The sequence below is a fragment of the Pogona vitticeps genome, chromosome 1, assembly GCF_051106095.1.
Source record: "Pogona vitticeps strain Pit_001003342236 chromosome 1, PviZW2.1, whole genome shotgun sequence".
NCBI lineage: Eukaryota > Metazoa > Chordata > Lepidosauria > Squamata > Agamidae > Pogona > Pogona vitticeps.
The window spans coordinates 8,007,393-8,033,961 of record NC_135783.1 but is presented as its reverse complement, the minus strand read 5'-3'; the positions used below and the strand labels follow the sequence as shown (position 1 = coordinate 8,033,961).

Genomic DNA, 26,569 nt, shown 5'->3' with positions numbered 1-26,569 from the left:
ATTTTATTATTTTCATTGTTTGATTTACTATCATTTCTCTTTAACTTTATTGTTTGTTAACTGCCCGAAATAGTGTCTTACCCTAATGGGGCAGTGTAAATAAATCAATAATTTTTGGAATTTTAAAATACAAAAGACTCAGACTGTACAAGCAAAACCGTAAATATATCCTACACTAGCAAGAGAGCAGCAGACCAGGACCAGAAAAAGGATGGTACTATTTTTTCTAAATTTAAGTTATTTAAGAACTTAAGTCTTAATTTCTGCAATATGAGGAGCAAGGGGGGAAAAATGAAGACAAATACCACAAACCTTGTAATAAATGGAACACAAGGGGATTTTAGGAATGAAATTTGTTTCAAGTTTTGGGGAGAGGCAAAGCTGCTGGGAAACCTCGCTGGGGGGTTTCCTAAGGGCACACGTTGCCCATCTTTCATCCTGAAGGCGACCGTCTCTCAAAAGCTTGGATGAGAGGGCAGAGAAAGGCAATCAAGAGCCAAGGGAATCAATCTGTGCTTAAACTTTGCATACATTACCTCCCATATCCGCTGCAGAATGTAAGAAGCAAAGGGGGGCATCCCGGGTGGCCCACCGGCAAACTCCATGAGCATGGTGAGCAACTTGAAAAATGGATTGGCTGCCTGCAGCGAGTGAAATAAAATACAGAAAAGGATATTTGACACACACTGAATACAAATCTTTCAAGAAATCACAGACAAGCCTGACGACCAACTTTTAATCCATGATGGACTCAACCTGTCCATGGCTTTTATATAAATCAAAACAGCCGCAAGGCTGATATTCTGCAGCTAATACAAAGCATGCTATGAATTATAGAAAGATGCATACGGTGTGATCCTCAGCTGAGCTGGCCCACGGGAGTGGCCCTTCTCCAATCAACAGGAGAGCCTGCCTGCACATCTTGCACAAGGACAACCAGATGGAGGGTGCTATTCATCAACAGCAGAATGAGTGAGATTGGGACTCATGTGCTATCAGGCAAGGAAGGTGGACACTGCCCTGCTTCCAATCTCCTCCAGCACAGGCTTGGTTACTCACCATTAGTCCCAGAAACCATTTCATTCCTCTCTCATATTTCTTCCCACCTAAGACCACTCCAGCCATTTTTCACAAGAGCTGTAAGAGACACCAGCCCCCAGCGGTAGAACTCTCTCTAGTTTCACCTTCTTGATGTGGTGAAATCCTGGTCTTCCACTGGTACTTTTATACCATCCTCACACCTGTGCATTTCTCCATCTAGCCCAGTATTGCCTACATGGACAGCCTGTGGCTCTCCAGGCAGAGGAAGCTCTTTCTGACTATAAATTACTTTAAACTAGAGTCACTCACTTTTAGGAGTGGAAGAAGGCAAAAGTACCATGGCTACTATTACCAAAAGGTATTTATTTTATCACTTCTCAGCTCCCTGAGCAATGGACCACACAACACTAAGTGCTAGCCTCATAAATGTCACCCCAGTGAGGCTCTGGTGAACAGGTGGCTCTTCTCTATAGCATGAAATCATCCTCAGGCAGCAATGCTACCACTGGATGTTCAAGTAAAGGGCTGTTATTAAAGAGGAGCCGAAAATATATAATGAAAGCTCAGAGCAACAACGAGAAAATACCACATACATACAGAATGACGGACGGAATGAATGCTGGAACAATCCAATGTGCAAACTTTAATTATCTCTCCCCTGCCCCTTTTTCCAGCTAGCTAAAGTCCTGGATAGACAATTTTCACCTTTGGCCAGGAAAAAGTTTGAGCACACAAGTGCAAGCACCAAGGTATGGACAAGATGCTTGACACCAGTGCAAGAATGATGGCCTCAGTGCAAAGATGGGCATTGTGTGCACGCCTGTGGTGGACCAAAAAAGGATGCAACAGCTTACAAGATGGGCCCGTGAAAGGAAGTACAATCCTCATCTTGAAAAATGCATTAAATAATAATCATCATAAACAATTCTGAAGAATATGAACATTTTGACTGCTAGTCCAACATATTTCTACATACCTCTGGAGTCAGCTTGGCTATTGAAGTGAAAAGCATGGATACAATCTGTGAAAAGGAAACAAGAACTTTGCTTAGATGCAAATGGAGTGATACTTTTCCTCTTTGAAGTTCTTGGGATCAAGAGATTCGACAGCAGCTGATACCTACGTGTTCGGCCAGCCTGTTGTTGTATCGACAAAGGCTGAAAATAAGATTGCAGGTCTGCCTGACGTTGATACCATCCCGGATATGTTGAAACAAGAAAGGAAAGCCCTGGAACGAATCCGGACATGTTACTACAGCAGGCTTCTCAATAAATGTATGTTTTAAAACAGCTGCATTTTTCATATCTAGGTTTATTACCTTGCCTCCTGTTAAAGCTGCCATGTCGTTTTGGGATAACGTCAAGTGCCTAAAACAGACAAACAAGAAATGTTCATTTTAGTGATCAACTAGCCTAGAAAAAAGGAGCTGCTTTCGGTGACTGGCTTTCCCGCAGCGATTGATCCCTATGAAGCTGCATTTACAGGAAGTTGGCCGCAATGGACCAAAAGACAGACAGGACACTCTAGAGAGCCATGGCAAGAGTGGTGGGGACACCTTTGGCCTCTGTCTGTCAGTAGGTGGGAGTCACTGAACCAGTGAGGAGGGTTTTTCCTTCCAGAATTTAATCAAAGCAAAAGCAAAGAGCGCTGCTCACATACCACACCATGGCATTTAAAGCACTCTCTGGGTGGTTTACAATTTAATTACGTAGGCTACACATTGCCGCCCCCAGCAGGCTGGGTAATTCAGTTTATTGACCTCAGAAGGCTGGAAGGCTGAGTGAACCTTGAGACTGAACCCAGGTTGTGAGCAGTTTTTGCTGCAGTATGGCAATTTAACCGCTGCACGAGGCTCAGAACCTCCAAGGCAAAAAAAAAATTGACAAGCACATTCTGATATTTTGAAACAGGGAGGGTGAGAATATTTGGGTTGCAAGGAGAGAAGTGCCATGCAACACTTACATGGCTTCTGTTTACTCTCAGTTCAGAGTGCTGACACACAGTCTCTCAAAAAGCTAATCTACTTGCCTTAGTGGCCAGTCACTTATTTCAGCCCAGCCTACCTCACAGGGTTATTGTGAAAATCAAGTAGGGGCAGGAGAACCAAGTATATTTCCTTCAGCTCACAGGACAGAAGGCAGGATACAAATGTGACAAATAAAGAAGACAGTAAAGGGGGGGTGTGCCTCTCTGCTATTCTGGGCAAAGTCTGCAAGAGCGCTTCCCTGACCAGCTCTCTCTCCCGGTGGGTCGTAAAGGTGCTTTAAGAGGCAAGCATGACCTGCTTCGCTAAATGCACAACTCTTATTTGATTTGTTTAAAGCAAGGAAGAAGCTGGAATAGTCCTTGTGGAGGGCACCTCTTACCTTTCTGAGCGAGACTGTTCAACCAACAGGGCTATCAGAGCAATCATCTTCTCAAGTGCAGCTGGTCTGTATTTTTCTTCTGCTAAAGACAGAATGTCTTCCTCCTCCTCCTCCTCCTCTCCTTCTTCCTCTGACAACACCTCCACTTGTGGCTGAAGAACAAGAAGGGAGACAAATCTCTTACGGCCCAATTTCCACAACAGCTGAGGGCAAACACAGGCACGAACGCTCCTGTAAGCTACTTGGACAAGCCATGCTCTCCTTAACCACTTCAGCAAAATGAGGGCTGGTAATACCCACAGGGATAATAATGATGGAGATAATCTGTGTGAAATCTCTTCGGTATCAGGGAAACGCACGTGACGCATGATCACTGAAAAGTGAAGTTGGAAGAGGCCTACAAGGCCATCAAGTCCACCCCCTTGCTCAATGCAGGAATACAATCAAAGCAGATCTGTCAGGTGATTATCTAAGTTTTTCTTGAATGCCTCCAATGTTGGAGCACTCGCCACCTCTCGAGGTCACTGGTTCCACGTTCGTACTGCTCTAACAGTTAGGAGGTTTTTCCTGATAATTCAACCAAAATCTGGCTTCCTTTAACTTGAGCCCATTGTTGTGTGTTCTTCACACAGGAATGATTGAAAACAGATCCTGCCCTTTCTCTGTATGACAGCCTTTCAAATCTTTGAAAAGTGCTATCATATCACCCCTCGGTCTTTTTTTCTCAAGGCTAAACATATCTGCAATAAGCATTAGATAGGGGAAACTAAACACTGTTTGATCTCAGAAGGAAAAATATACTTGTCTAACAAGGCTGCTATGAAACTTACATTTTCAGGTCCTTTGGTTCCCATGTAGAAATGCACCATTGTTGATATGGCTTGCAGCGATAGCAAGAACTGGCTCTGGAAACAGTTGAACATTAGAATATGTGAGCAATATGATTCATAGATTTACTTCACACTTTCCTCTCAGGGCAGCTTTACAACAAACACAATTATCAGAACAGACGTGTACTTAAAATGTATAGTTCAAGAAAAATCACAGAAGTCTGAAACAGACAGCAGACCAGCCCTGTAGCCTGTTCTATTTCTGAATACAAACTGCAGAATTGTACAGAACTGAAATGATCAAAACGGCACTCACTTCCTCTTCTCCCATTTTGGCAAATTCATAAAGAAAGGCGAAGTACTCTGTCAGATGTTTACTGTGAGGTTTGACACCGTGTTCCATAATCGACAGCAGCGTCTTCACAAAGCGTGTTACACATGAGCGACTACCAATATCTTCCACAGGGCCATCCATGTCATCCGAACTGAAAACACATTTCAATTGGCATCATTCAGTGTATATTTAGGTTACTGCAGTCAAAATGATCTCAGAGCAAGCTGAATTTATGCATCTTTACCATAGTATGCACAACAGAAAAGCCTGCACTCCTACATACAATTAACTCGCCATTAAGTCCCACTGAATTAAAAAGCTCGTGCTTCTGAGTAAAAATGCACAGGGTGTGATTGCTCCAGAAGTAAACCCTTCTGAAACTTTCTCAGCAGAATTGTTTAGATTGAAACTGAAAATTTAGGATGGAAATGGTCAATTCTTTTAAGTTTATGATTATCAAACAAACTTCTGAAACAGTCTTTGAAATTTAAAGAGCACGCTCTATCTGGTACTAATATTTTACCAGTCTTCTATTCCAGGCTGCAGATAAAGATGCGCATGAACTGGACGTAGCCGCTGGATCACATGAATGCACAGGCGCTGGAACATCTGTAAAGTCAAAGCCAGAGCGTGAATTTGCTTGGGGGCTACACAGAAATCATGTCAGCACAAAATCAGTATTCTAAGACAGCTTGGTTCAAAACTTCAGTCATGACTCAAATACTGATACGCTGTCTATCATGTATCTAACAATTTCAAAGAATTTGAAATTGTTACACCTCTGGTTTTTTTTATGTATACTCTAAAACAGAAGTCCCCAAACCCTGATCTGCGACCGTCCGCGGCCCACCTAGGACGGGGCCGTGGACACAGATCTCCTACCCCCCCCACAAGCGCCATCACGCACATGAGCGAGAGCGTGTTCCACCCCCTGCAAATGTGCTGTGCGCATGCACACGAGCCCCTCCCCGAGTGTGACGTGCGCATGAATGTGCCCAAGCTCTGCCCCCCTGTGGGTGCGCCACCCCCCCCCCAACCGATTGGAAAAGGTTCGGGACCACTGCTCTAAAACTTGTCTATTGGACACACATGGTGTGCAGACGAAAACAGAGGAAAATGTACTGGTTTGTTAAAAATAATGCAAACGCCGGAGTAAAAGGAATTTATTTATTTGATTTATATCCCGCCCATCTGGTCTGGTCGACCACTCTGGGCGGAACCTTCGTTATGAACAATTCAACTGTTCCAAGACAACTAACTACTGATATGTTGTCTTTCTATCATGTATCTAACGATTTCAAAGAATTTGTTCGAAATTGTTACACCTCTAGTTTTCCAATCTTATTGTTAAAGAAAACAATCCCGTTGTTAAAGAAAGCGACATTAAAAGGACAACTGAGGAAGCTGCCGTTTCGGCCGTTATGGGTTCTCTCCTTTTGATCCTCTTTCTGCCGTGAAGAATGGCAGGTGGAAAAAAAAGACAGCCATTGTCCAAGACAGTGGTTTCCCAACCCTGGGTGACCCATGTGTTCTTGGACTGTGACTCCCAGAAATCCCAGCCAGCATAGCTGGTGGTTAAAGCTTCTGGGAATTGTAGTCCAGGAAGACCTGGGAAACTTTGGACTAGGACAATATGAACTGATTTCAAAACTGACAATAACAAGTGTAGTGGAACTATTCCTGTGGTGTTGATAATCACCAAAACAACGCAGTGAGTGCGACACAAACTAACCTTGTGCTGTGAACCTACAGATGGACTGCTCTGTGTTCAAACAGCACAAATGCACAAATTCTATGGCTCTTTTGCCACCAGGTCCCCAATGTCATCAGACATCTACCACTAAGAACCAGCACCTATTATTGCCAATGATTATTCCCCACAATACACAGAACCTACGTTCATTGTGTTCTCTTGTTCCCACAGTCTCAGCTGAAAAGGGGGATATGAAACTTATCCCTAATTAATTTGACATCATCAGCTTTTATGCTATCAAGCCTCTTCCAACTGGATTTCAGCCACTGAGTCAGAATCTTGGTCCCTCTGTCCAGGCAGCTTCTCCCTTAACTTCATATGGAAAAGACCAGTGCTGGACCTATGAGCTCCCACATACGATGTGCATATTTCACCACTAGTCTGCAGTCTGCCATGACACGTGGCTGAGTGATTTTGCTGCATTCTTTTAATTCTTACTGTACGCTGACATGTCTGCAAAGAATACTTGTGCAGCCAAAGTGAAGATGCTACAATGGATCATTTTCAGTTTTAATGGCTAAAATACACTCCATGAATTGAACTGCCTACTAGTGCAAGGCAGAGAGAACAGCCCAGAGCTTGGTACCTCTGGAAACTCTCTATTAAAGAAGAGGAATTAGTGGCCACATGAAGGAAGACCAACTACCAAATAAAAACGAAGTTTTAAATGTCAAAATATTACGGTCATTTTTCTCTTACCTGCCTAACAATCTGATTGGGGCATTTTATTAGAATCTGCATGGGCCACCAGTCATCATCAGCCATACGATCCAGAAACCACTGCAAAAAATACACATAAATTCATGTCTTACTCTGCACGAGGGCAGCCTTTACTACCCTGCTATCAATCAGAGTGTATGCTGTTACCACTAATTAAAGAAACACGACACATGTCTACCCATATGGCCAAAGGGTAGGGCTTCTGACAGACACAGAACTTACAGTAACCTGTCTGATGCACAGTCCTCTGTAATGAATAAAATAATTTCTTATGTGATCTTCTTGCTTAACAGCTGATCCCTCCCCCTGACATTCTGCTGCCATGTAAACACTTGTGATTCAAAATCTGAACACTGGTGTGTGTTTTTAGGAATCCCTATGCAACAGGCTTTGTGGTTTGAATTATGCAGACCAGCTTGAAGCCTGATATAATAAAGCTTCCATCTTCGTTGTGAAAAAAAGACATTAACTCCAAGGAAAAAACCTAGACAAACTGGTGAATCTGTATTATTTTTAGAAAAAAATATTCAGGGGAAAATGGCACCACCGGCTGTCAGATCCGCTTGGACTTGGATTCCTGCCTCGAGCAGGGGGTTGGGCTCCATGGTCTGACAGGCCATTTCCAACGCCATGATTTTATGATAACAAACTATTGCCCCAAAGCAACATATCAGAAAATGTGTGCAGTATTTCTCAGGCCCACATGTCTCAGCTGTTCAGACTGTCCACCTTCTCTTTTTGACAAAAGTTCTGCCTTATCTGAGTGTTCTTCAAAAACCCCTTCCTTTTACTCTATTGTGTGATAAAGCAATCTCTCTTTAAAAAATGGAGACAATAAGCTCTGTGGGGTGCTTTTAAAAAATAAATATGAGAAGGAGGCCATTCTTTCTTTGTATGTGCCGTATCTATTCCCTCAAGAGCAAGTGATATAAAAACAATTGTTCCAAGAGTAGCAGGAGACTGTACCTACACTAAAAAATAAAAACACAAGCAAGTTTCTTTTTATTGGTTGTTGTGGGTTTTTCGGGCTCTTTGGCCTTGTTCTGAAGGTTGTTCTTCCTAACGGTTCACCAGTCTCTGTGGCCGGCATTTTCAGAGGACAGCACTCTGTGCTCTGGGTTTCTTTTTAACTTGGCTATTATTATTTATTTATTATTTATTTATTTGATTTTTGCATGTTCTGCAGAATTCCAAGGAATCCTCTTCCCCGCATACAATAATAATAAACCCATATTCACACAACACCAACAAGTTTCCTCTACATCTAACTCCTGAGAATTCGTATTTTCTGCCTTACCTCACAAGCAGCTTGACTGTTGTTGAACTGCTTGGTCAACAGCTCAATCCACTGAAGCATTGTTGGCTAAAGAGAACAGAAAATTCCAAGTGTAGCATGAATGTTGCCAATGTTGAGCGACACCCTCCCGCTACCCCCCTACAGTACTGCAGTTTGAAAAAGCAAATATGATGCAACAGCAGTCTTGCAAGGTCTTGGCTCAAGTCCACCTTCTCCCCAAAACGATTAGTTCTGGGAAGGACAGTGTTTTATTTTATAAAAGGGGTCGTTTCAAACGCTGGAAAGACCTAGGGCTCTCTGGCCTGAAAGCAACACCGAGTATTCCTCCGTGGTGGCTCATAGAATAATTAATTTCTACAGGCTAATTTGCAGGAGGTCTAAGAGGAAGATGGCCCTTTCTCAGAACAGGAAAGGGGTACTTCACAACCAGCTTTAGCTGTCATATTTGAAAGGGTTCTATAATCAACCAGTTCAAAAAAATTACAGTTTGAGTTGGAGAGTTTAAACCAAAAATTAAAATGGTGGCAGTAAATCCAAAGAAAACAGATTTTGTCTGAGAAAAGGTCCAGAGAAAACTGTAATACATCCTCTTTGGTGAAGATCATGGAGTGGGCAAAGATCTGAGACCTCCAGCACCAAAACAAAACATTTTTTGCTTCCTGTGAGAGAAGGGGAGATTTGCTGTTGGATTCTTCCTCACACCGAAGTGGGGACTGAAATCCCATTGTAAATTTCAGCTACATTTCTCTCAATCCACTAAAAAAGGTAATGACACACCTTAAGAAACATTACGAATGAGATACAAGAGGCAAAGCAACTTACCTTTTCTTTCGAGTGAATGAAAGTTTCCAGGACAAAAGAAGTGCTCAGCTGTAAAACAATAATTAACCGTCACAGACGACCATGAATAGATAGATGCTGACAATCTTGAAGGTCATAAAATTAGGAATAGGCAGGAATTCTACCTTGGCTGTCATCAGAGACACCGCTTTCGGATCAGGTAAGGTGCTGGGGATGCTACTGCACAACTGCCACATGAATCTAAGGTCCGACAGATACACATAATTATTTAAAATGGATTTTATAACCTTGGTGATATATATATGTATTTTAAAACAACCCCCCCCCAATCAGATGTATAAGTCAAAAGTGATTCTTACCCAAAATAGGTATGCTCAAAAATATTCTTATCTTGTAGAAATTGCATGTTATCATGCCATATCCACTGAAGAGGAAGAGGAAAAAAATATATATGTACAGAGTTTTGTTTTGTTTTTTACTTTTTCAGGAGAACATGAAAAACTGAGTGGTTGGTTGGTAAGGTTTACACCAACAGTTTTCACATTAAGCACATCGTTTCAAAATTTCTTCTTCTGTCTGGAAGTTTCCAGAGAATTGGAAGTTAGTCCCAATTATAGGGCGATCCTAAGGATCAAACTGTGTATGCGAGATGCATTAACAGCGCACCGTCCTAGAGGGTCATTAGACAGAGGGTTAAGAACAGGACATGTTTCTTCAAAATTCGTGAATTTCCGGGCTGCTCATTTTCTGAAATCACAATTCCTATGCTGTTGCTACTTTCACACTATCTTTCAGCACCTTAGGTCCAGTATTTGTAGCTTGAGAATCACGAAAGAGTATCAATGCTTAATTCGTTATTTTAATTTACTGGAAAAAATATGAAATATTATTTTGTTTTCCTCAGAATACAGGCACCCTGAGGATGCTCAGTGTTATGAAAAGTGACCAATAGGGGAACACAGACTCAAGCCCTGGCCACCAGGAAACAGTATTGGCCACTGAGCTGACTCCACACTCTTTTGTTACTCTGCAAGAGCAAACACAGAAGGTAGATATCAAGTCACACTGGCAAATGGCTGGCAATGCACATATTAGGGCAGCTATGCATTGAAAGGGATCAGAGTACGGCCGTAGTGTACAAAAAATTTGAAAATGGGAAACAAAAGGATGAAGATAATTTGAACTAGGTTCTTTTCGCACCCTTGTGTTCGACTGCCACACGTACCTCTAGTAACTCAGACGAAACATCAAATTTGTATTCTTTGCCGTTTTCTTCTTCTGGCTCCATCCGTTTATAAAAAAGCATATACGCACTGTGGGTCTGCAGAAAGCAAAACGACAACCCAACAACATTATTTCAAAACAGAAGGAGGGGACAGCGAGATTGATACACACTTACTCTCTGTATTGAAACGGGGGGAGGGAGAAATGGAGTACCTTTTCGAAGGAGAAATCCATGAACTTGTCCGTGACAGAATCGTATGTTTTTGTCTGTCAAGAAAAAGGTGAAAAAAATAAGGAGTTATTTCTATCAGTAGAGTTAGAACTGTAGTATTCAGGGGGCCGGTTCCAACCCTCCAGCATTATCCCAGATGCTGGAAAATGAGGAAGTAGTGAATGCTACCCATAGCATTGTCTCTGGCTCCTTCTACTGGCCAGTTCTTGTAAATACATTGTGGAAATACGTATTTATACATATTTCTGTGGGGTTTTATTTAATATTTATAGGCACTGGATAAGTGAATGCTGATCCAGAAGACTGGGGAGGGGGTGTTCTACTACTTTTTTATATTATTAATTATTATTAATTATTAATTATTAATTATTAATTATTAATTATTATTATTATTATTATTATTATTATTATTATTATTATTATTATAGCTGTGCAAGAACCAACTCTATGTATGCCCGCCTACTAGCACAGAAGTGATACAGGTCTTCTTTATGGAATTATGTTTGATTTTTCCAGCTGAGCACTCATATGACCATATAAATTATTTGAAAAGAAGAATGTGTCCTATTGCACCATGTAAAATTTTGTTGTGCAATATATTTTTTGTTTTGTTATTTTTTTAAATAAATAAATTACTGCCTGCATTCATGAGATACTAACTGACTAGCCTAACTGTACCTAATTAGTACGATTCTAGTCCTGGGAAGGCACTCTGCAATTGTGAACTGGAATCTCAGTTTTCAGTTTTGTAGAAGCAAGCTCTGAGAGATTCACAATGGCTTGAGGCTTACAAGTCCAGTTCGCCAAGGGACCTGAGCAGCACTTCGCATTTTCCTAAGTTGTTCAAGTCCATTTCTGCTTCTTACTTATAGACTGAGAGAGTTCTGTGAAAGAGTAAAGTGTTGCAAATGTACCAAGATACTAATAAATCCAATGAAAATATTTAATAGAAGCTGTGACAAAATGGGGCTTTTACTTTTACATTTGGATGGATGGATGGATGGATGGATGGATGGATGGATGGATGGATGGATGGATGGATGGATGGATGGATGGATGGATGGAGGGGAAGAAGGCAGGAAGGCATTACAACTCACTGTCATTTCTCCACCAAAACATTCTGAAGCCAGTTGAGCAGAATCAAATGGTTTTACTTCAGCATCGTTGAAAAGATACCTAGAAAACACAAAGCATCACTCAGGCATCAAATTGATTTATAAGCCAAAGTTTTCCTCTACTGACAGCAATGTGGATGTTGTCCATCAAAGTCCTGAATTTTGCTGTGAGACTGCAAGGAAAAAGTGAACTTCACTCCTAATTAAAGTACACTTTAGTCAAACACTATGGAAGTCATGGCTGACTAGGTGTCTGTCGTGTTAAGAAAAGAATTGTGAAAACTGAATTTAAAAACACGGAACAAGTTTATTCCAGGATTAAACCATCATCTATCAATCCAGGATTCTTATCTTCCTTTATGGATACAGATTTACTCTTTTACCTACTTTCTAAATTTCTTTTCTGAATTTAGGGTCTAACGATTATTTGCTGGTATACCTGAACTGGCAAAATATTTACTGCACTCTGCCTCCAAATCACAATTAAAAAAATTAAAATGCCCGCTACTCACCACTTGTTGTTTCTGTAAGCATGAGGGTTGACAATGTCCCGGATAAAACTGTAGTAGTGTCCCCCATCTGCTGTCCCAGTGTGTACCGTTACACCAATCAAATCGTACTCATAGCTCCTGGTTTCCTTTGAACTGTCACTGTCATCTCTGAAACCTTAAACAGAATATAATAACATTCAGTTAGGATGGTTGTTGTAGGTTTTTTGGGCTGTTTGGCTGCATTCTGGAGGCTTTACTTCCTAACGTTTCTCCAGTCTCTGTGGCGGGCATTTTCAGAGGACAGGAGTTAGAACTCTGTCTGTGCTCTGGTGTAGTCTGTGGGATAGTTGAGTATCTGTAGCTGTAGGAAGAACAATCTTTGGAACATGGCCAAACAGCCTGAAAAACCTACAACAACCTTCGGATCCCGGCCGTGAAAGCCTTCAAGAATGCATTCAGTAAGGAACTTGTAGGTTCAGTCCCTGACATCTCCAGGCAGATGGAACTAGAGAAGAAACCTTGGAAAGCCAGCGCTACCCGTCAACTATTGTCCATGCTTTGCTAGATGGACCAAAGTCCCAAGTCAGCATAAGAGATCTACTGTTCTGCCACATACCTGGGAACATTTGAGGCACATGGGAGGCAAAGACAGTACAATTACGGCATGTGTCTTATGCGCTATACCAAGAGTCCAATCAGCCCCCCCATCTGTGAGATAAAGCACATGAAAGCTTTGTGGACGGAATCTCAGCAGAACTGGTTGTGTGTTATGAATGGCAGACGACTCCTGAACATGCACAAAATATGCACTGAACATGCACAAAACGGTAAGAGAAACATGCACTGAACATGCACAAAATGGTAAGAGAAAGCAAGTTGGTGCCTTTCCTTTCCCCTGCCAGTTCCCACTGTTCCCAAAGGAAAAGAAAAGCCTCATTTAAAAAAAATTAGATAGTAAGTGAGTTTTAGTGAGCAAAGGAAGTGTTGGCCAGTCTCTGAGGCAGGTGTTTTTCCTCTTCAGGCAAGGCAGCACATGCAGTGAACGGAGCTTTTTTATTGCTGCCTTTCTCCAGGTGACCCAGACCTCAGAAAACTCTGAAAAGAAGCTGAAATCAGTTACCTTCCTTCCTGTCGCTTTTTCCCATGAGAAAATCCTCAGTGTAAGGAGTCATGTCCAGCCGTAAGGGAAATGAGAAGTGCGTGTTGACTTTTTCCTTCATCATGGTGACCATGTTGAAAGTGTATCTCATTGTATTGAAGCTTAAGATCCGGGGCAATTTCTTAAAACAAGCCCTAAAGACAAAACAACGGTAAAATTCCTGCGGAGATGGCCTCTTTTAAGGGCTGGCATTTGGGAGCAACCTTTTGTCCCAGAAAAAAAAAAGTTACTCATGTATTGCGCAAGCATTTACTATTCATCGACAGCACTTACACATTACTTGATGTAAGAAAATCACTAAATGGCTCAAATGAGCGGCATGCCAATTTGTGCTTCTGGATTACAACTCTTAAGAATTTGCTAGACGGCTATGCCACCTGGAGAAAATTCTAGGAGTAGCAATCCAAAAAAGCCAAATTTGTGCATATTAAAATTTTGCGCAGATTAGCTTTATTTACCTTTTTAACTAAATCCAGTCCACATCAAAATGCATATGTGACGTAAAGAGTAAGACAACGGATGTAATCCTGTTGCTTAGCATAACAACTATAGTAGGTTCATTGAATCAGTGGGGCTTTGGCGCGTCAACTCTCTCCTAAATTCCACTGATTGTGCTACTCCAGTTCAAACTTACTATATTAAGCAACAAGGTTTCAGCTAGTGGCAAAATTATCATTTAAAAACACAATGAGCAACATCATCAAAAACAACAAGACATCATAATCATGAGCCGAGGAATTTACTTTTTAAAAGTACATTTTCAACTGGCATGGCACAATTTCAGCAGCTCAAACCACAAGCAGAGGGTGCTGCAGGAGGAGATGACTTCTTAGAATGTCCATTAACTGTGTGTCGTTGGTTATAGAAAAACCAATAAGGACCCCATTGAGTTTATCGGGGATTAAGGAGGAACACACAAGCATGGCCCGCTAGGTATCTTGAAACTTAGGATTTTTATGTCAGCATCAAAACAACAAAAATGTCTTAATAGCTAACAGCCAGCCAGTACCTCTATTCCTGGTACGGATATTTATGTAAACTGCTACCTTTATAAACAAGTTCTAATCCCACCTCCCCGCCCCAAATCATACCTTTTCTCAGCTCGTACTTTCTTTCCACAGTGAGAACAGGTGTACATGTTGTCGCCTTCCAGTGTATCTTTGATAGTAACTTCATCGAGGGATTCCTATAAACAATATATTAAAAAAAGAAAGATTTATTTAAACACCCGTTGAAGACAACAATGAATCCAACTTGTTTAAGAAATTAAGCATTTTCACCAAATGAGAGATGAGCAGTACATGAGCAATACATGGGCTTTCTACAAGGGAGGAGAACACATCGGCTGAAATACTGTTGCTTAAGGTAGTAAGATGCAACTAGAGAAGGCCTGCTGAATCAAAAGAACTTCTTGATTCAGTGGGCCTACTGCACCTTACTATGCTAAGCAACAGGATTCCAGCCAGTTTAAGCCAGCACTTTTGACTTCCTGTCATCACAGAGATATATTTATAGTAAGTGCAGTTTGAAAGCATGTAAAAATGTGAGTAGATAAATAGGTATCACCTTGTTGGGAGGGTAACGGCGTTCCGTGTCTAGTCACGCTGGCCACGTGACCAAGGAAAAACTGTCTATGGACAAACACTGGCTCTACGGCTTGGAGACGGGGATGAGCACCGTCCCCTAGAGTCAGACACGACTGGACTAAATGTCAAGGGGAACCTTTACCTTTATTACCAGAGTAGGCCCACTGACTGGACTTGAGTGTTGCACAAGAAACCAAGTGCAGTCTCAAGCTCTGAGTGTACACTCTCTGAGCAAGGATGATTGCAAATAAATCAACTGCAAATTGTTCAGGATTCTGGCTTTTGGAACGTACTGGCATCACACCTGTTTTATTTTTGAGAAACTTTTACACCTCTTCCCAGCCCCTTTATCACCCTCCAACTCTCCTCCCTTTAACAAAAAGCAAATCATAATTTATAATTTAAAAACAAAACAAATATTGTAAAACACTTTTTAAAAACCCACGTTACTTGAGAAATCCTAGGAACACTATTTATTCTGGAAAATTGTCAGAATCGCTGAAGATTCTTTCTTTATACAAATATCTCACTCCTGCCTCCCTCCTGAAGTTGCTTCACCCCCTCCTCGAAGAAGAACATGCCCCACCTCTCCATCAAGAACCAAAGCACTGAAACCTAAATACTGGGTGTTGTATTTCAGGAGAAGAGACTGACACGCTGACAAGAGCTATAAGCCCTTATCTCTTGTCATGTGATTAATTGAAGTCTGGTATCTTTTTGCACAGTTCTACCAGAAAAGGTAGAATTACATCACTGGCAGCAGCAGGTTGCCACTATTTAAAGAGCTCCTTTTTCAATTTCAGGTTATGTGCAACTTTGTCTCATTGCACACAAGTCACACACGCGGCGAAACACAAAAAGGAGCTCTTTAATTAGCAGAAAACTAATGCTGGTGATGCCATTCCTGCAATGCTGGCACAGCAGCACAAGAGGGTGTGTTATATTTTTTATTATTTACGGGGATAGGTTAATTGTTCTGGGGTAGAGCACTACAGGTACTGGGAAATACTTCAGCTGAGATCCTGGAAAGTTACTACCATTCAAATCAGACAATATGGGGCTAGAGGGACCAATGATTTGAATATTTACTCAACAAAGGTCTGCAGTGCTCACTGTCAATGTATATATACTTACATAAATATTCTTCATATCTGCGACCTGGCACCTCACGGTGTAGAACTCTTCAGCTGTCTGGCTGACATGTTCACAGTCCTAAATGAGAGATGTCAACCAATAAACAGTAACTGGTATCAATGAACTTAATCCCACTACTTTCAAAGAAACAGGGTAGCTTTGTAGGGCTGGGGAGAAACGAGCACAAATATCAACTCACCAAAGAAACAACGTTGTTTGTGATAACACCTCCAAATAAACTTTTTACTGTATTCTTCTGTGGAATAATATAGTAATATATTTCAGTTAAGTTCAGAAAAAAAATAAGGGATGGTCATTTTTCAGTATCATTTACAGAAAACTTACCAATTCTGGAGACATTTCTTCAATTTTTGTTATCAGATCCGTAAAGAATTCTGTCATATCTTTTTGTTCACCGGTGTTAAGGGGCTGCTTATCCATGGTATAGGTTTTGCAAAAAGGCCTTGGATTATATGCTTTGCATTCACTTTCCTTTGTGTAAACACAGACAGAAGCAATTAACTTTTCAAACTTAAAACCAATGATACACACAATTACAGTGGTGCCTCGCTAGACAGTTACCCCGCACGACAGTTTTTTCGCTAGAAGTTGACTTTTTGCGATTGCTATAGTGATTCACAAAACAGTGATTCCTATGGGGGAATTGCACTGGACAATGTTTGGTCCCTGCTTCGCAAACCGATTTTCGCTAGATGACGATTTTGACAGCTTCCTCTGCGCTCACAAAACAAGTGTTTTCGGGACCTAAGCTTCGCAAAACAGCGATTTAAACAGCTGATCGGCGGTTCACAAAGTGGCTTTACTACAGCCGATCTTCGCTAGACAACGACGATTCTTCCCCATTGGAACGCATTAAACAGGTTTCAATGCATTCCAATGGGGAAATGCTTTTCGCTAGACAATGATTTTGCTAAACAGCGATTTCAGTGGAACGGATTATCATCGTCTAGCGAGGCACCACTGTATTTTACTTAAGAGTGGCATCTACAGCTACTATTCATTTCTTTCTGGTCGAAAGGGTTCAAGGCGATCACAGAAGGCACTTTTTATAGACTGACTCTTTAGGCGATCGGGCGATGTAGTCTAGGGATGGGCTAACTGCTGCTTAACTACAACTCCCAGCGTTCTGCACCCATGTCTATGCTACTCGGGGCTATTCAATTTGCAGCTCAGCAACAACCTGCATCCTTGCCCACCCTTATTTAGAAAGATGCTGCTACAATTGAGCTACGTAAAGCCAACATTTTGGATGGGGTTCAAACAAACTCACTAGAAGTCTGCCAACATATTCCTAGCACATTAAAACATTGCTTTTCAAGGGAGGCATTTCAGGACATCCTCCCTTTAGAAATCCTTCCTTCATTAGTTCTTATCACTCAGTCTTATTTTTGGTGATATTTTGTAATCTGTATTTTGTTCGTTGCTGCCATCTTGAGTGTTGAGGTGTATAATTCTTCTTATATTTTATATTTGGGGGTTGGGTGAGGTGTGGTTGAGTGATGTTTATTTCATGGTTGGAAACTACCCAGGGTAGTGGAAATGACACTAAATAAAGCAGTAGAGAAATAAAATAAAATAGAGTGAAGCTGAAGTTAGGGTTACCCAGTAGGCTTTATGTGAGGCTGACACAGCAATACAAGGGGTTGCTTCTGACTTCATGAAAGTATCAATGGGTGTACTGGGTAGGAGGAAATATGTCCTCCCTGGAAAGGGGTGGAGGATGTGACCCACATCTGTGAAACCCAATCAAGCCTAGGATCTGTGAGCTATGGGAACTTTCATCCCATCAACCCATCACATCTAAACATTGCTCTCCCCCCCCCCAATCTCACTTGAACCAAACTGAACTGAAACAGCAAATGACAAAATGAAATATACCAACATTCATTACAGAGGAAGAAGGGGGCGAGAAGGGGGCTAATAAAGAATTTGGGGAAATTTCCTGGGCATACCTACTTTGTGTGTGTGTAAAAAAAGAGAACACCTTGTTACTCTGGAGCTCAAGGAGAGGAAACCTAAGATGACTGCCACAGTTAAACAGCCCTTACTGAAGTCATGGCACTCAGACCATATTTTATTTGTCTGACTCATTTTTACGCCTCCTTTCTCCCATTGAGGAGACCCAAGCTGGCTCCCCATATTAAAACAAGTCAAACTACAATGCATGATAAATTATCAGGTTAAAAACAATTAAATGAATCTAAGCCTTTCTAAACTCACCATTAAGTGTGTAAACATTTTCTGAAGTTCCAAGAGGGTGGTTTTGTGCTTCATGTCCTCTGAATACTTTAAAAGAAAAAGGGCGATAGGAAGAGGAAAACAAGGAAGATTATTTCATTCATATGATTTATGGAGTTATTAAACTGAACACATTTAGTGTTCCTGAAGCGTGGCTTGAACTGTAGCATTTGTTGAAATACAAAAGCAAAGTTCCACTCACATTTTGGCCACTAAACCCTGATCTGGTTCCTCTGAAGCCTGTGTCATTTCTAAAGTGCTTCGTTCAAATGAGCAGATTTTGAAAAGGGAATATAACACGACACCCTGTTGTCATACTAAATAAGACAAATCTATTTTGTGCATCTAGCTCAGCACCATTACTCTGAAGGGCAGCCATCTCTCCAAAACCGCAGGCAAACGTTCTTACTAATGTGGCTTCAACCAGAACTGAAAGAAGAGTCTGCATGGAGACCATCTGCTTGGTTTACGACTACTCCTGCCTGATACCTTTGCCCCCCTCCACCCGCCACACAATTTAAGATCTGTTCAAAATCAAAATGGAAATGTCTCACCTTTGCAGTAAAGATAGCTTGTCTTGCTTCGGGAATCATATACAATTGTTGAATAGTTGATGCCAAGTAACACGTTGCTCCAAGGTTGGTCAGACCCACGAATCTGCATTCAGCTCTGACGTCATCGTGAGGCCAGTAATCCCACTTGTAAGGTGCATGAGAAGCTGGAAAAGAGGATGAAAATGGTGGTTTATTTTTTAAAAAAATATACACAGGGCTGCAAAAAACCACTTGCTTGATTATCTGCGTTGACTAGAAAATTACCACTGAGTGACAAACAAGGTCCTGTTCTTTTCTCTCAGAAGGGGGCAGAAGAAAGAACAAGCTGAATGTTGTCTACCAGTGTCTCCCCCTCCCTCACCCTCTGGGAATTCGGGAATAAAAACTATTGCACTTCCCAGTTGTCCCCTCCCCCCCGGGGAATGCAAGGAAGAACTGCTGGGAGGTTGTGCTTCCTTGACAGGGGCTGGACGCAATGATCCATTGGGTCTCTTCCAGCTTTGCAGGTTTAATATTATTATTTTAATGTCAGACTCTAAAGTCAGCACATGAGAGCTCTGATTGCCTACTCAAAATAAGAATTGTTCTAAATATTAACTCTCCTGAAAAATACAGCATTCTTTTCTGTTTGATACTGTGTTTCCCCCAAAATAAGACAGCATCTTATATTAATTTTTGCTGAAAAAATGTATTGGAGCTTATTTTCAGGGGAGGCTTTATTTTTTTCAGGTACAACCACCTACGTTTAATCAAATACAGTCATGTCATCTTCTGGCTGCTGCACAAGGGTGGAGGGAGGGGTTTCACTTAACTGGGGCTAATTTTAGGGGGTAGGGCTTATAAGACGAGCATTCTAAAAAAATCATACTAGGGCTTATTTTCAGGTTAGGGCTTATTTTTGGGGAAACAGGGTATAAACATATAAGGAACACTGGCCTTCTTTCAGAAGGTAACTGTAACATTACGAGTCTTCCAAAAAATACTGAGAAAAAGGAGGGAGGATTTAAGTAGTTTTATAAATAAACTGAATAAGTCCTTCAGGATTTAAAAAAAAATCATTTGGTCACCCACCAATGGCGGAAAAATTAACAAAATATTCTTACATTGCATATGTTGTGCCATAACCCAGTTGTGGAGCAGCCTGTAGTTCTCTACCGAACCTTTCACCATTTCTACCAGCAAGTCATAAGCAGCAGCTCTGGAAGAATGGGACTTGCACTTTGGCTGCTGCCGATCTTTCAGACTCGGCAGCAGGAAGAGGAGGTTAAAGACATCCCTCAGGAACTCCTGGGAAAAGGAAGAATTTGACAATGACACAGACGCCCGGAGGTGCTCTACCGAGAAGGCCAAAGCTGCATGCCAAAGCTCCATGGAAACCCCTGGAGTTGAAGTGCACAATTTCCATTTAACAAGACAATTTTTCTTTGGGTTGCACCTAAAGTTTTGAAATTTAAACACAGAGCTGATTTAGATATTTGGACGATGAAGAAAATTACGGAGTAGATTTGACTGTGGAATGCAAAAATCCAGTAGGACCGATGTGTCCGCAGGATCAGTAACCGCTGTTTCAGTGATCTGCTGCCTGAAAATATCAAATTAAAAAACCCAAAAATACATGTTTCCAAGGTGTATTACCAGAACTGGCCATTAGAGGGAATCAGAGACTATGCTATATATAGGGTTGGCATATCCAGTTCCTAGGGGAGGAGGGACTGGAAGTGTTCCCTGTGGATAGGTAAAGGTTCCCCTTGACATTTAGTCCAGTCCTGTCCAACTCTAGGGCGCAGTGCTCATCCCCGTCTCCAAACCGTAGAGCCAGCGTTTGTCTGAAAAGTTTCAATGGTCATGTGGCCAGCGCAACTAGACACGGAATGCCATGACCTTCCTACCGTGTGGTACCTATTTATCTACTCGCATTTTTACATGCTTTTGAACAGCTAGGTTGGCAGGAGCTGGGACAAGCGGTGAGAGCTCACTCAGTTGCATGGTTTCAATCTTACAACTGCAGGTCTTCTGACCTTGCAGCACAGAGGCTTATACCATGGTCCTAATATATAAATAGATACTATATGCGAAGTGATGTGTGCATGGTTCATCCTCAAATTCTCTCTCTTGCCTAAAGGGATGAGCACTCTCTCTGCGCAGCATTATTTGTTTAGTGGTAAATAGATACCCTTGAGGTTCAGACTCTGCAATGGACCAGGACTATCGCCCAAATTTGTTTTGCATTCTAGAATTATTTTCCTAATAATAGAACCTTTGTTTATTTATAAATTTGATTGATATACCACCCATCTGACTGCCAAGGCCACTCTGGGCGGTTTACAAAACAGGATAAAACAGTGACAAAATAACAACAATAATCAGTAACAACAAACAAACTTTTCTGAGATCTTTGAAATTGTCAAGAAAAACAAAAATATTATGGGGAGACTGAATTCATCTAACAATGTGCATGTGGACACAGATGCACCTGCACCTCACAGATGGGAAATGTATTCTGGGAATCGCAGGCCAGAAAATATATCTGACTGAGGAGGGAAAGTGTGGAGGGGGGGGGCAAAGGAGGACAGAGAGGGAATCTGTATATTGGCATCATGCCTAGAGACCTCTGGGAATTGTTGCAGTTCACAAACACAAAAATGTATGATAATTCAAAAGAAATAAATTGCTACTCTGGGGCATTAGGTTAACAAAAATGCAAGGTAACAAGGTAGTCATATTCTGTATTTAGCTCTGTTTAGATCTTTAATTCTTACCTGCCCTTCACGGGAAAACTTAAAAGGTGGTTTGTGCTTGACAACACTTGTTGCCAGACGCAGGAGGCCTGTAAGCCCATCATCTTCTATATTACCATCCTGATGATCAAGGATTTCTCTGCTGCAAAGGAAAAACAGAGCATGCATTGCCTAAAAACATTTTCTTGACAAAAACACACAAAGGAAGCATTCTAAGAGAATTCGCACAATTAAGGCTTACCTTCGAATACAATCAGCCAAATGTCTGGCTAAGGCATCTAAATCAAGTAATGTTGTCTAAGGGGGGGAAAAAATCAAAATATAACTGAAAAGCAGTTGCAAAGTGCACTGGGAGAAGGTAAAATCTCCCAGTTAATGACAGTAAGAAAGAGTATACACATATGTACAGTTATGACTAACAGGATAAATATGAAGGAATTTATTATCACTTTTATACAGAATTAGGCATTTATTTTCTTTCCTTTGAAATACAGCTATAGTCTTAATTCCAATTTTCTTCCAATGCAGGTCACGTTAACAAATCATGGCTGGAATCTAGTAGTAAGTTGCAACTAGAGTAAGCCCACTGAATCAAAGGAATGACAGGTTACTCACCTGTAATTGTAGTTCTTCGAGTGGACCTCTGTGATTCACACCCTGGGTAATCTGCGCATGGGCAGAGCCTCGTCGGAAGATTCTAGAGCTTCTGCGGTAGCAATAAAATACATTAGTATAGACCCCTCCCCCTCAGTATATGTCCCTTGGTGTCAAGACTCTCCTTCAGTTAGATCAACCACGGCACAGAATAGCTGTATGGCGTGACAGAGGGGAGGTCAGGTTGGGATGTGTGAATCACAGAGGTCCACTCGAAGAACTGCAATTACAGGTGAATAACCTGTCGTTCTTCTTTGCGGCCTCTGTGAATCACACCCTGGGTGACTAGCAAGCTGTCTTACCCAGAGGAGGGTGTCATGCTAAGGTAGAGGATAGCACAGCATGTCCAAAGGCTGCATCAGTTTTTTTGCTGAACATCCTATCTGTAGTGCTTCATTAATATGGACGGCTGTGACCATGTGGCAGGGATGCAGACGTCTGGAAGGGGAACGTCACGAAGAAACGCCATAGATGTTGCCACTGCCCTAGTAGAATGAGGGTGAATAACTTGAGGAGCTGCCAGTCGAGCAAGCTGGTATGCCAGGTGAATGGTGGAAGCATCCCATTTAGAAATTCTCTGAGAGGTCACTTGAAGACCCTTAGTAGGGGGTTGGTAGCTGACGAAGAGTCGAGCTGAATGTCAAAAGGGATGTGTGCAGGCCAAATAAAATGCTAGAGCCCTTCTGGCATATAGAGTATGAAGGATTCTCTCCTGAAGTATTTAAAATCAATAACAAATTCTCTTTTTAGGAAAAACTCACAGAAGTGATCGATACAATGCGGTGGTTGAAAGAAACTGAAGGGAGAGTCTTGGGGCCAAGGTACATATACTGAGGGAGAGGGGTCTACACTAATGTGTTTTTTTGCTACCACAGAAACTCTAGAATCTTCTGACGAGGTTCTGCGCATGCACGGATTACCCAGGGTGTGATTCACTGAGATCACAAATAAGAACTTGGGGCTACTCTAGTGGCAGCCTATACTGGGTTTCGGCCAATGCCTTTTGTTGCTATGATTCACTCAATAATAATTAGTTCACCCAGAATATTTCAGTAAGATACTTTCATGCACATTTAGCTCAACAGTTCTAGACTCTCAAACCTCTGAAAATCAGCCTAACTCCACTGCCCAACTTCTCTCTAAATGTAGTGAAGATGTTATGAAATTCAAAGTACAGCTGTTTGGAAATTTAAGATGCTTTTAGCAATTTTATGGAAAGTTTTCCCCAACAATTAAAACAATTATATTGAATGTTTATACAGAATCTATTGTCACTTTGAAGGCTACAGTGGTGCCTCACTTGACGTTAATTTGTTCCAGCAAAATCGCTGTAGAGCAAAAACATTGTAAAGCGAAATAAAAAAGCCCACTGAAATGCACTGAAAACCGTTCAATGCGTTCCAATGGGCTGATATTTAATACAATCAATATGACAACTGCCTTGGTTGGCGAGACAATGAGCTATTCCTCAGTACTCAAGAGACTGCCAATTGATGCTCTAATGTGAAATTTGTATAACTTTTACATTTTGAAGGCAGTTGAAGTTCTTTAATGGTCAATCAACTGTACTTACTTGACTAGCATCTTTTACATGTATATTATCTATCAGTTTGCACAGCAACCAGAAGTATTCCTTACAGCCAGGCTGTAAGATGGGTTCTTCTTCATAATCTTCAACCTGAGAAAAGATTGTATTTTTTGCTTTTCATATCTGATCTACAAACGTGCTAACAAAAATCTTAAACATTCTGAAGATGCCAAACAGGGTGGAACCCATATAAGAATTTATAAGAACGGCAGCCGGGGGATGGAGGGTCAAAGCAATACTGATTGTGTCTACCAATGATGCTACAAACCTACGTGTCAATTAACTATACAGAAGGAAAGAAATGCAATTGAAAACTGGAAATGAGGACTGATCTGGCATCTAAGGCCACATAATTCTGGAAATTAAGATTTCCCAGCTATCTTCTAAGGACTGTAACCCTGTGTTATAAAAGACAGCCAAAGATGGAGACTTTCACCGCTGATGTAAAGCACCCACCACCGGACCATGAAGAAATGTTTGGTCTTCATCTACTGTCAACTAGGGACTGTCACCCCTTCCCTGGGTAAACTGGTCTCATCAATTTGTGAACAGCTGAGCTATTGTAATTCATGGGGAGGATTCTATTTTTTCTTTGTTTATTGGTCCAGTACAACAAACAACTATCGCAGTTCACATTTTTTTTTCTTTTTTTACCTTGATAGGCTTCAATGCCTGGGCATCAGGAAGAAACTTAAGCAGCGTTGAGGCAGCCAGCAGCAGAAAGGACCTGTTTATGGAGTCTCCACCATCCAAACCTGACAGTGATAATTTATAGAGACCATTGCAAGACTCATGGCGGACTGCAGTCTGAAATTTAAAAGCAGCAGTATAAAATGAAGCCAGTTCAAGTGAAAACTGGTACATTTACACTTTAACATAAACAAGGGATAGTTTGTAGACAAAGGGCCTTTTCAGCAGCTGCCCCCAGACTATGGAACACTATCTCAATTGAGATTCATCTGGTGCCAAAGCAAATATTTCGGTGCCCGGTCAAGACCCTCCTGTTCCAGAAGGCTTTTAATTGAAATAATATCAACTGTGGGTCCCGGTGGCAATTTTTGGAGTATATATTTTGCTTCTATTTTAATTGCTTTATCTTTTTTATTGTATTTTAATTGCTGTAAGCCACCCAGAGACCTTTGGGTAGAGTGGGCAGCATATAAGTTAAATGAATGAATGAATGAATGAATGAATGAATGAATGAATGAATGAATGAATGAATGAATGAATGAATGAATGAACTGATTTCAGCATGTCTGCTAGCTACTGACATCCAAAACCCAACCCAAGGCAAACAAAATCATAGGATGTCCAACAAAGGCTGGAGGGAAGAGACTAAAAATGCCGTGCAAGGAGAATTTATTTGGAAATCCATACATGGAATGGGCTTAGAAGGCTAGAGAGAAACGTATTTTATACACTGGGTCAATCAGAGGTGGATGAGTTCTGCAAATCTGGGGACCATAGGCCCCAAATCTTTTCAAGTGAAGCTACAAGTAAGCAGAGGGCTCCTGCCTATCTGGGGTGAAGAAACACCTCCAAAGGGGACACAGACATTTTTTTTTCTTCTGAAACAAAGCAGGGGCACAAATTTGGGAGGCACGATTCTGTTAACATTTTTAAAAAGAAAAAGAAGAAATATTGGAGGTAGCAAATATATAGCTACGTGGCCATATATGTTCCATGAGTGGCACTGTTCTTGCACCTAACAGTATTTCACTGGGTCAGGCTACAGTTCTATATACCAGTCCCGTTGGGCTCAAAAAAGCTTATTTCTGAATCAACATGCATTTGACTGCACTATTAAAGAAACGATTCATGGAAAACTAAGCCACTTAAGCTGAGCAAAATGTTTACCTTTGGTGCAAGTTCATATTAATATCATGAAACTATCTTTGTTTCTTAAGCTTACCTCAGGAATAAGCAGAGTCAGTTTCCTTAGCCAGTCTTGTAAATTCTCACTATCTGCGAGACTGGATTTCACTAAAGAGCAGCAGTGAGCCCAGCTCACTAAAAGCCACATTGAATAGTGAGTAACTAAAGGGAAGAATAAAACACAGTAATTATATGTCGCTCATTCTGTATGCATAGAATTTTCTCACATGAACACCATTTGGTCTCTTTCACATCTGGACTTAGAATCCCAGTATAAAAATCAAAACTTTATCTTTCTAGTATCTGAAATACACATTATGATCCATGATTCAACTAGATACAGCAAGGTCACTCCAGAAAACAGACAGCTAAAGGAAAGATCCGGCAGGGAGATTTTAACGGAAATATTTCTGATACAAAAGGCAATATATCTGTGCTAAAGCCAGTAAGAACTGCATCAGACAAACTGCAAAGAAACAATTTTGATAAGATACCAGTAAGTATTTCACTGCAGTTAAAGTAATAAAAATGTATCTGATCCTCCAGCAGAGTGAAATGAGGAAGTACTTTTTCTCGTAGTTGGTGTCAAAGCTGCCCTGTTATATTTATACTTAATTAATATTAAATTAAAGGTTGACTCAGCCTTCTATCCTTCCAAGGTCGGTAAAATGAGTACCCAGCTCGCTGGGCGGAGGGGGGCAATGTGTAGCCTGCATAATTAACTTGTAAACCGCCCAGAGAGTGCTTGAAGCGCTATGGGGCGGTTTATAAGCAGCACACTTTGCTTTTGCTTTAATGCTTTTCAGGGCCTTTGTCTG

General features: G+C 41.2%; 1 protein-coding gene across 1 annotated transcript in view; it reads right to left on the bottom strand.

Moving 5' to 3' along the window:
• The window catches only part of USP34 (ubiquitin specific peptidase 34), a 120,981-nt gene that overhangs the window by 16,535 nt on the left and 77,877 nt on the right, over nucleotides 1-26,569 (bottom strand). The window contains exons 37-66 of the mRNA XM_072986991.2: nucleotides 25,789-25,913; nucleotides 24,531-24,683; nucleotides 23,862-23,966; nucleotides 21,876-21,931; nucleotides 21,656-21,776; nucleotides 20,000-20,183; nucleotides 18,897-19,060; nucleotides 18,325-18,390; nucleotides 16,429-16,575; nucleotides 16,283-16,339; nucleotides 16,084-16,161; nucleotides 14,455-14,549; nucleotides 13,325-13,497; nucleotides 12,226-12,379; nucleotides 11,696-11,774; nucleotides 10,580-10,633; nucleotides 10,368-10,463; nucleotides 9,502-9,566; nucleotides 9,307-9,382; nucleotides 9,164-9,211; nucleotides 8,342-8,407; nucleotides 7,024-7,104; nucleotides 5,095-5,180; nucleotides 4,554-4,722; nucleotides 4,238-4,312; nucleotides 3,408-3,559; nucleotides 2,360-2,408; nucleotides 2,165-2,269; nucleotides 2,018-2,062; nucleotides 537-641 (exon numbers count right to left, since the gene is read on the bottom strand). Of these exons, the coding sequence (XP_072843092.2) occupies nucleotides 537-641; nucleotides 2,018-2,062; nucleotides 2,165-2,269; nucleotides 2,360-2,408; nucleotides 3,408-3,559; nucleotides 4,238-4,312; nucleotides 4,554-4,722; nucleotides 5,095-5,180; nucleotides 7,024-7,104; nucleotides 8,342-8,407; nucleotides 9,164-9,211; nucleotides 9,307-9,382; nucleotides 9,502-9,566; nucleotides 10,368-10,463; nucleotides 10,580-10,633; nucleotides 11,696-11,774; nucleotides 12,226-12,379; nucleotides 13,325-13,497; nucleotides 14,455-14,549; nucleotides 16,084-16,161; nucleotides 16,283-16,339; nucleotides 16,429-16,575; nucleotides 18,325-18,390; nucleotides 18,897-19,060; nucleotides 20,000-20,183; nucleotides 21,656-21,776; nucleotides 21,876-21,931; nucleotides 23,862-23,966; nucleotides 24,531-24,683; nucleotides 25,789-25,913 (3,029 nt within the window). The remainder of the gene's footprint in view (nucleotides 1-536; nucleotides 642-2,017; nucleotides 2,063-2,164; nucleotides 2,270-2,359; nucleotides 2,409-3,407; nucleotides 3,560-4,237; nucleotides 4,313-4,553; nucleotides 4,723-5,094; nucleotides 5,181-7,023; nucleotides 7,105-8,341; nucleotides 8,408-9,163; nucleotides 9,212-9,306; nucleotides 9,383-9,501; nucleotides 9,567-10,367; nucleotides 10,464-10,579; nucleotides 10,634-11,695; nucleotides 11,775-12,225; nucleotides 12,380-13,324; nucleotides 13,498-14,454; nucleotides 14,550-16,083; nucleotides 16,162-16,282; nucleotides 16,340-16,428; nucleotides 16,576-18,324; nucleotides 18,391-18,896; nucleotides 19,061-19,999; nucleotides 20,184-21,655; nucleotides 21,777-21,875; nucleotides 21,932-23,861; nucleotides 23,967-24,530; nucleotides 24,684-25,788; nucleotides 25,914-26,569) is intronic.